Genomic DNA, 9,934 nt, shown 5'->3' on the forward strand with positions numbered 1-9,934 from the left:
GTATCGCTATTACTTTCCTACTGCCCACAATTCTCCAGCTGTCCGCGCACAGAGCTGCATTAAAATGCATTGTCAGGACTGCCGTGCAGGCGTCCTCTCCATTATGTGAGAACAGCAGAGCAGTCCAGACTGTGGGTGACGGATTCCCTTTTAAATTTAAATAAATTCCCTGCTGTCCTCTCTGCCCATACCGTATCAGAGCGGTGGGGGTCACTGCCCCTTGAGCTCTGAGGGCTGGTGAACCCTTCCTTAGCACAGTCGCATTTTCATAATGGGCATCAGAACTAATGCCCCCAATATTTAAGGAAGGTTCTTGAGGCTAGAGAGGAAAAATTTCCTCCAGAACACTGTTTTTCTCACTGATAATGGGGAGGGGATAACACCAGATAACACACAGAAGGAAAAGACCGGAGGCCTCAAAGCTAAGGGAGAGGTATGGTGATCTCCTAGAAATCCCTAGACCTCTCCCTGACTCCTGCCAGTATGAGTAGACCCTGAGGGTGGAAATACTCATACACCGGAAATGGAGACCCTGGAAGGCCCTAGGAGTGGTGGCATGGAATGAGACTACTGGTTCCTCCCCGGATGAAGGAACCAGTGTCTCCCTGAGGCCTAGACAACACACACAAACTAACAACAAAATGCACTTAGCTTAAAGAAGAATGGAGGAGCAGGAGATCCAAATGAACAACACGCCAGCTCAACCAACTCCAGCAGGAAATATTAACCGCATGGTAAGCAGTGTGAGTCAGAACTAAATAGAGCCTCAGTAATGACCACAAGCTGCCACAGACACGAGGTGTGGTCATTACCAAACAACACTGCAAGATGAAAACAGAGACTGTCAGATAGTACCCTCACGTGCCGCCAGTCTCTCAGAACTTCTCACCTTTGTCATGGGAGGGGCCGTGACCGTTTTAATAAGTGTCAGCAGGTGACAGTTCATCTTTATGGCCCATTTACCCGAGCGACTGATTGGGCAAACTTACAAACGCTCGTTCTCAATCATTGCCCTGTGTAAGCATGTCCGGCTGATCGCATACTTCGTGGTATGTCAGCAGCCCATCACAAAGTGTGAACAGGGATTTGCTGGAGACATTGAGACTGTGTACGTGAATAAGCGGTGTCCAGAACAATTGGTCACGTCTAGTGGCGCTCATTGCTGCATGGAGTTTAAAGAGGTTATCCCATTAATAATGTAAAAAACTAAAATCGGACATTGTATAGTACATGACAATCTCTAACAAAAAAACAGCCCTGTACCTCACATGGATCCAGAGATCTCCACATTCATTACTCTGCTAGATTTATATCAAGCTGGCAGCTGAAGGGGAGTGTCTTCTCTTCTGCCGCTCAGGAGGCGTGTCTCAGCTCTCCCTATCACAGCTCAGGGGGCGTGTCTCAGCTCTCCCTATCACAGCTTAGGAGGCAGCTGACAGCTGAAACTGAGCATGTGCGGCCTTCTCAGTGAGCAAGTCAAAGATAAGAAAAAAAACTAACAGCAGGTGGCGCTATACAGATACATCTTATTGAATAATTCAGTAACTATACAAAATGTTTGTTACCTGCAATTACAAAAGTATTCTGATCCAGGTGCTGGTTTGAAAACTATAGAATATTTTTTGTGGGACAAACCCTTTAACGAGCGCTGATCCAGTTGCTATATTGATTGACACTCATTACTGGTCCAAAGTGTTAGCTATGCTATGTTGAGGCCTGTTATTGCTGGTAAGCAAGCCCTGACCGATACAAACAAGGCCACTGATTTTCTATGACTTGAGGTGGCATAGACAGAAAAACATGGTCGCAATCAGACGAATATTTAAAGGACATCTGTCGGCAGGTTTGTACCTAACTGACCTGTTACATGTGCGCTTGGCATCTGAAGGCATCTGTGTTGGTCCCATGTTCATATGTGTCCACATTGCTGAGAAAAATTGTTTTAATATATGCAAATGAGCCTCTAGGAGCAACGGGGGCGTCTGTTATTCCTAGAGGCTCTGCTCTCTCTGCAACTGCTGCGCCCTCTGCACTTTGACTTTAGGAGACTTTGACATTTACACTGCGAGGCCCTGTCAATTCAAGGTCAGAATTGTTGATATTTTCTTCCTTGTCTTTCTTTAGAACATGCAGATGGTTTGTGTCACCGACTGACCAATGTGTGTCCCACGTCGAAGCCCCAGACTCAGGGTCTGGCTAAGGATGCATGGGAAATTCCAAGGGATTCCTTACGTCTGGAGCTCAAACTGGGGCAGGGTTGCTTTGGAGAAGTATGGATGGGTAAGTGCTGGCTTTTGTACATGCATATATAATATGTAATAAGTGACCCCTAGGAACCCTGCAACACTAGAATGAAGGGGCACAGTGCTAGGTGAAGCATAGCTGCCCCTTCTAATATTTTCCTCTGCATACCACCCCTCTTGACCAGGTTCTCTGCGCAGTGCTAGGTTAGGAGCCTTGCTATGTAGGAAAAAACCTGAAGCAGGACCTTTGCCAGTAGATACTAGTGATTGCTTGGGGTCCAACCTCTGGGACCCCTGCAATTAATGCAGTAAGTGATGTTGTATCCACCCCCTGTGCCATGTCGTATACAACCTACATCCTCTGCACACTTCTGGTGTGGTTGAGGTTGATCAAGTCTTGCTGTAGTATTTTAACCACTATATTTGTCTTGCCATCAGGTACATGGAATGGGACCACAAGGGTAGCCATTAAGACTCTCAAACCTGGTACTATGTCTCCGGAAGCGTTCCTCCAGGAGGCCCAAGTTATGAAGAAACTACGACATGAGAAGCTGGTACAACTATATGCTGTAGTATCAGAAGAGCCCATCTACATTGTCACCGAGTACATGAGTAAAGGTGTGTATAGGCCGAATACATAGATTGTATTCCATGATGTTCTGCATACACCCGTGTCTTACTCTGTTCCATGTCTGTGCTTTCAGGCAGCCTCTTGGACTTTCTGAAGTGTGAGATGGGCAGCTACCTCAGGCTTCCACAGCTTGTAGACATGTCTGCACAGGTAAGTCTGGTTGCTTCACATTAGCCACTTGATGATGTCTTTTTGTTGCCTCGACCATATATAATTTATAAAAAAATAATAATAAATTAAAAAAAAAAAAAATGTAATCCCCTTTGACAGATTGCATCTGGCATGGCCTATGTAGAGCGGATGAACTATGTGCACCGTGACCTCCGAGCTGCCAACATCCTAGTAGGAGAAAACCTTGGGTGTAAAGTTGCTGACTTTGGGCTGGCACGGCTGATTGAAGATAATGAATACACAGCGCGGCAAGGTATCACCACAGACCCTGAATCAGCATGTATTGCCGTCTGCTGATAATTATATACACACTCCCTGTAATTATGGAGCGGCTTGTTTATGTGCAGGGACTGGTGACTCCTATTCCATTGTACCCTCTGTTTTCTGTGTAAACATGCCAAGCAAGTGTAAGGCTACATTCACACGTCCGTATTTTTCTACATCCCGATTTTCGGTCCGTTTTTTGCGGATCCGTTGTTCCTGAAAATGTTTACGTATGTCATCCGTTTTTTGCGGATCCGTTGTTCCTGAAAATGTTTACGTATGTCATCCGTTTTTTGCGGATCCGCAAAAAACGGAAACATGTGAAAACTCAAATCCGACAGTATATTCTAACACAGAGGCGTTCCCATGGTGATGGGGACGCTTCTAGTTAGAATATACTGAGAACGGTGTACATGACTGCCCCCTGCTGCCTGGCAGCACCCGATCTCTTACAGGGGGCTGTGATCCGCACAATTATTGTGCGAATCATAGCCCCCTGTGAGAGATCAGGTGCTGCCAGGCAGGAGGGGGCAGACCCCCTCCCTCCCCTGTATTAAATGTGACTAGTGCGGCCCCCCCCCTCTATATTCATTGGTGGCCAGTGCGGATGTGACCAGTGCGGCCTCACCTCTTCCCCCCCCCCCCCCCCAATCATTGGTGGCAGTGCGGATTCCCAGTATTAATAAATGTGCCCAGTGCGGTCTCACCTCTCCCCCCCCCCCCATCATTGGTGGCCAGTGCGGATTCCCAGTATTAATAAATGTGCCCAGTGCGGTCTCACCTCCCCCCCCCATCATTGGTGGCAGCGGAGAGTTCCGATCGGAGTCCCAGTTTAAATCGCTGGGGCTCCGATCGGTTACCATGGCAGCCAAGATGCTATTGCAGTCTTGGCTGCCATGGTTACTTGGCAATAAATAGAAGCATTATACTTACCTGCGACTGCGAGCTGCGATGTCTGACCGGCCGGGAGCTCCTCCTACTTGTAAGTGAAAGGTCTGTGCGGCGCATTGCTTTTAGCACAGACCTTTCACTTACCAGTAGGAGGAGCTCCCGGCAGCTAGAACAGAATGAACAGACACAAGGCACATGCTCAACCTGCTGCTCCAGTCATTTTCTATGGGATTGTCGGAAAGAACAGATTAAAACTTTCAGGTGCAAATAATGTGTGTAACTCTGGTACAATAAAATAATTCCAGCCCCCCCCCCCCCCCTCCTTCTTAACAATTTGTCATTTCCGTAGTAAATGACTCACCTTAGTCACAAGACAGTAATATGTTCCTTCTTTATACTTTCCAGATGTATGCTCATGTAAGTTGCGTGCATCTGGGAATAGAGGAACAGACACAAGTGGCTAAAGATCTGACTTTATTGGGCAGCTAATAATATACATGGTACAGGACTTAGTAGGTCTACTGTACATAGTAGAAGGATTGGTGGTCCATGTGCTGTCTTCATTGTAGGGCCTCTAATGTGACAAGTAGATGAATGTGATCTTGTATTTCGGCATAAATACTTATATATCATTCTGTCTCCTAGGTGCCAAATTTCCCATTAAATGGACAGCCCCAGAAGCGGCATTATATGGACGATTCACCATTAAATCTGATGTCTGGTCCTTTGGGATCCTCCTGACAGAACTAACCACAAAAGGACGGGTTCCATATCCTGGTGAGTAGGAGACATTGTAGGTTGTTTAGATCCTTAGCAGTCTCCCTCATCTAATCTCCTGCTTCTGATCTTCTCAGGAATGGTGAATCGAGAGGTACTGGATCAAGTAGAGCGGGGGTATCGAATGCCATGCCCTCCAGACTGCCCAGAGTCCCTCCATGATCTGATGTTGCAGTGCTGGAGGAAAGACCCAGAGGAGCGTCCAACATTTGAATACTTGCAGGCCTTCTTGGAAGACTATTTCACTGCCACTGAGCCCCAGTACCAACCAGGGGACAACCTTTAGGAGAAATGGCGAATGATCACGACTACAGGATGAGCCCGATCTTAACATAGCAGACAAACCTTTGCAGGTGCAATACTACCCAGATCCGCCATACATTTTGTAGTTGAGGATCTGATGACACTAAGCAGAAGGTACAGAACCATATATCTTTTTTTTTTTAAACCTGGACAGAAGGACCACTCCGACTCTGATGTTCCATGTCCATCTTGTATCTTTTGCATTCTGGTCAAGTATAGAAGATTTGGCTGCTCCTGATACATCGCCTACTGATACATGTTCATCTGTTCCTTCCATAGAAGACAAAGGAACTTGAGCAGATCTTGGGGAACCCTCCCAATGTTACTCTGCTCGCTGGGGTCTTCAGACATTGTAAATAATCACTCAGGAGGGCTCATCACTCCTGTCATCTACTCTTTTGAAACTGCAAGACCTTTGAGCTCCGTGACTACGGTTTTTGTATACTCAGTCGTGGGAGGGTTATGGGGTCTTCCAGAATATAAAAAATTGCTCTCGAGGACCAAAGTCCCACTTCTGTCTTCCACCCCCACTTACTTTCACCAGATGGGGGGGACAGACTACTGTGCTACGTTTTTGATAATGAAGTGACTACACAACCTCCCAAATTCACCCTGAATGGGGTCAAGCTTGTAACCTCTCCTGACTACTTACTCCCTTACAATTTCTAAAAACGCCATCACGGACATTTTTTTTAAATTTTAACCCCGTAGGTGGGTTTCTAGTTCTTGAATAACCCAGCAGGCCTTTTTCATGTAACTGTTACACTTGTACATCAGCTGTTCCTCAGTTACTGCTTTCTTTTCCCCCATAATTACAGTCCCTTTAGGATGGTATCCCTCTGTTATGCCTAATGGCACGGAGGTCTTCATGGTTGTCCATGACAGGCACTTCCCCAGTCAACCCTGTTCAAGGCCTACATGTGTTTTTCTTCACGTCATTGGGACGAGAACTAAATTCTACACCCATCTAGTTTTATTTCAGACCGGGTTGATGACTTCAAGCATCTAAATCTCTGTTCATCCCACTGTGTAATAATCTGAACAGGACTTTTGATAACGGTACGAATGCATTTTGTTGCGGTTGTATGGGAGCCTTGCGACTGGCCCTGTGTTATATCACTGGCAAAACTGTGGACTCTGCCAGGATGGTATGGGTTAGTCTTCCAATTTCTCAGGGATGGGAAAGGTGTGGGATTTTTATTGCCAATCATGGAGGTGGGGATACACGTTACCTGCTCCGGCTTTTCCATAATCTAGCATTGAGCGGCCGGCTCAGGTCAGAGGATGGTTCCCTCTCCTAAGGTGCCAATCTAGTTACATCTGCCTGCATTACTGATAAATGTGTATATATACATGTTTTTTAATGGTTATATACCACTCGAGTGCAAGGGGAGCGTTGTGAATACTATCCCGGATACACTGTATGTAGACTTGTGTTACAGATCTGTACGTAGTACTGGAGCGATCTTCCTTTTTTTTTTTTTGTGTCATTTGATAATATGGAGCAGGGACGGGTTAATCTATATGGGGACCAGGCTTTCCCTTTCATTCAGAGCATGGTTACACCTAGTTAAAGGAGGCCACGGGATCACTCTAATTGCTATCCTTTAAAGGGGACGTCCGCCGGGAGCTTTCGCACATGCTGCAGCTGTACCGGACAGGCATGGCTTTGGCGGGGACAGACACCGGGTCAGTTTACGTTATTAACACTTTAAACACTGGCACTACTGCTTTTATGTCCATAGCAATAATCGTAAAGAATGGTGTGGTCAATAAAGATGAAAGGCGGACTTGTGGCTCTTGGTTTTTATTTCTAGTAATGCAGATTCGGGTCTCATTATGGAATTCTACTACATAAGTGAAGGGTAGGATAGAAGATTATCGATTACTACTGCGTATGCAGGCGACAGGGCTGTAAGTCACTGAAAAGTGTGGTCTCTGTCACCACCTATTGGCAGAAGGTGAAACTGCACAGGTGCTTTTTCTATTTTTGTGCTGTGTATGGTATCCATGTGCCATCCGCCTTTTTTTTTTTTTTTGTGTGTGGACCCTTTGGCTTCAGTGGGTCCATGGTCTAAATTTTGTGGACATATTCTATCTTTGCGGAATGGCCCATGGGTCAACTTTCTGCATCTCTGTCCTTTCAGGAGAAAGAGAGAGCATGTCCTGTACCGTCCACAAAATGCGGCCCATGGACCTATTGAAGTCAATGGGTCAGCAAAAAATGCATATGCAACACAGACTGGATCTGCAATTTGTGGACCACAACATACGTATTGTCATGTCCATAAGGCCTTTACGCAGCAAATTTCTGATTTATAGTATGTTTGTTCGACACTTGTTTAATGACCTTCACACAGGCAGAAAGTTGCCCGAATGAATGGTCATATAAGTGATTGCATCTTTCATGCCGCCGGTTGTTTCTGTTGTCTGCAGCATGTCCCGTGTTCATATGTGGCCATGTACTGGTGAGGAAAGATCACTTCTATGCTGGCATAAAAGGCCCAATCAGCTGAAGAATGAGCTAGTTTGTCAGATTGGCAGACCTTTTACATGGGCCAACGATAGGCAGCAACTGTGCCTTTCTTCTGACCATGTAAAAGATTTTTAAAGGGGTATCCCAGCTTCACAATAGGTTAAGGGTTCATGCACACGGCCGCTGACTGGATGCGGTCCCATTCATCTCAATGGGGCCGCAGAAGATGCGGACAGCACAAAAATAGAAAATGTCCTATTGTCTGTTTTGCGGACAAGGATAGGATATTTCTACAGAAGTAAAAAAATAATAATAATAAATGGTGGCTTCCACTTGGCCGGGATCCGTGTTTTGCGGATCCACTATTTGTGGACGGCAGAACACTTAGTCTTGTGCATGAGGCATTAGGCTGTAAATACCCTTTTTCTCTCCCCCCCCCCCTTCCCCCCTGTTCCAATTATGTCTCCAGGCAAATTAACTATTGAATATGGGATCCGTAAATATATTAATAAGACCAGGACTCCAGAACATATCTGAACCGGAACAGGTTCATGAGTCTTATATATCCTTCTATATTGTATATCAATTTGAGATATCTAATTACTATCATAAGCATTCCAATTTAGTTTCTGTATATAATTGCAGGGTTTCTATAGTGCCAATGGTGAAATTAGATTGATCATAGCAACTAACATAAGTGAGGCACGATGCGTTCCACAGCCGGCTAGGCTTGCGTTCCACAGAGAGGAAGTAGTGAGCACGTGAGGTTGAGCTCCCGATCACATGACCGGACATGACGGCGTTCTCGGAGGAAGCTAGCAAGCAGGACTGGCTGACAGGTATGCCACTATCCCATAACCCTGACCCTAGACCAATGACATAACTAGCATAGTGGGGCATTACTAACGATTGGCCATGTCAGACTTCAATCACTCCTAAATCAAAAGGGGCGGCACCGCTTATCCGGCGCGAAAAACTATGCTATTTAAACCCTGCTTTTAGACATAGAGGCTGCGCATCATCAGCCACTGCCAGCATATAGCCACCATCCTTCGGCTACGTGATTATAACCATCATGGTCCCCTGAGGAACCAAGGATTCACTTGGGGAAATGCGTCGGGACAACTACAAACTTTTATCATCTAGGACTGACATCTTTGTCCTATCTAACAGAGGAGAACCATTGAACCCACCGTGAGGTAACATCCAGGGTCACGTGAGGGTAAGGAAAGGGTTTAGCCACCGAGAGGTGGGGTCGCCCCTTTCGGGGCGGGTGCTCTGCCTGTAGGCAGGGGTAGACACCTTAGGGTATCAATAGGGATATTTTTTCGTCCTGACCTTACCGGATCTGACTTGGGAAACATCAAACTGTAAGTGCTACACCTCTTACCTTCTTTACCATATGACCTACTACCCTGAAGTCCACGGTGGGTCCTGATTCTACCTTTATTCTGGCAATTGATAATATATCAAGTGTTAATATATCAAGAAATCTTTGGAAAATTATACCTCTCTCAATATTATCTATTAAAAGTTACATTTTAATTGAATAGCTTATAATTTCTGTGACATATTGATGATAGCTTTTCAGAATATTATATGACACCCTGTGATTGTGTAAATACCCTGCACAATCGATACTATGGAGACTGCATACAGGTAAGGTTGCTGAGAGTGGGATCCCCAGAGATCTGATATTGATGACCTATTTTGAGGATGATCCATCAATATTGTGGAATATCCCTTTGTGTTGTATCATGTAATAACTATCCCAGCACGTGACCCAGGGTTAATTTACTCAATTGTGCACTCGCCTTTCACTGAGTAGTCAAGCACGTGAATGTGGGTTTTTTTTGCCCGCATCCGATCTGCATTTTCTGCGGGTTGCAGGCGGACTCATTCAGTTCAGTTGGGCTGCAAAAGATGCAGACAGGACACTGTGTACAGTCCATTCTGTTGCACCCACAAAAAGATAGAACAGTACGGACAAGGATAGGACTGTTCTATTATGGTCTGGACTTTCCATTCTGCAAAATGCGGACTGCACAAGGCCAGTATCCGTATTTTGCAGTTCAGCAATTTGCGGACCGCAAAAACTCAACAGCCCAGAGGCTGCAAATTGCACCTAAATCACACCCCCCAGTCCATGCACCCCAGATGCACGCTGCCAGTGCCTAC

The 9,934-nt window shown here is 45.7% G+C and overlaps 1 protein-coding gene across 2 annotated transcripts in view; it reads left to right on the top strand.

The window, feature by feature from the left end:
• Nucleotides 1-7,070, top strand: part of SRC (SRC proto-oncogene, non-receptor tyrosine kinase) — a 45,387-nt gene extending 38,317 nt beyond the window's left edge. For both annotated transcript variants that reach the window (XM_040434693.1, XM_040434694.1), the window contains 6 exons: nt 2,125-2,280; nt 2,682-2,861; nt 2,948-3,024; nt 3,145-3,298; nt 4,846-4,977; nt 5,055-7,070. In XM_040434693.1, coding sequence (XP_040290627.1) covers nt 2,125-2,280; nt 2,682-2,861; nt 2,948-3,024; nt 3,145-3,298; nt 4,846-4,977; nt 5,055-5,263 — 908 coding nt within the window. In that variant the 3' untranslated portion in view covers nt 5,264-7,070. The remainder of the gene's footprint in view (nt 1-2,124; nt 2,281-2,681; nt 2,862-2,947; nt 3,025-3,144; nt 3,299-4,845; nt 4,978-5,054) is intronic.
• The last annotated feature ends 2,864 nt before the right edge of the window (nt 7,071-9,934 follow it).

This window comes from Bufo bufo, chromosome 6, assembly GCF_905171765.1.
Source record: "Bufo bufo chromosome 6, aBufBuf1.1, whole genome shotgun sequence".
Lineage (NCBI taxonomy): Eukaryota > Metazoa > Chordata > Amphibia > Anura > Bufonidae > Bufo > Bufo bufo.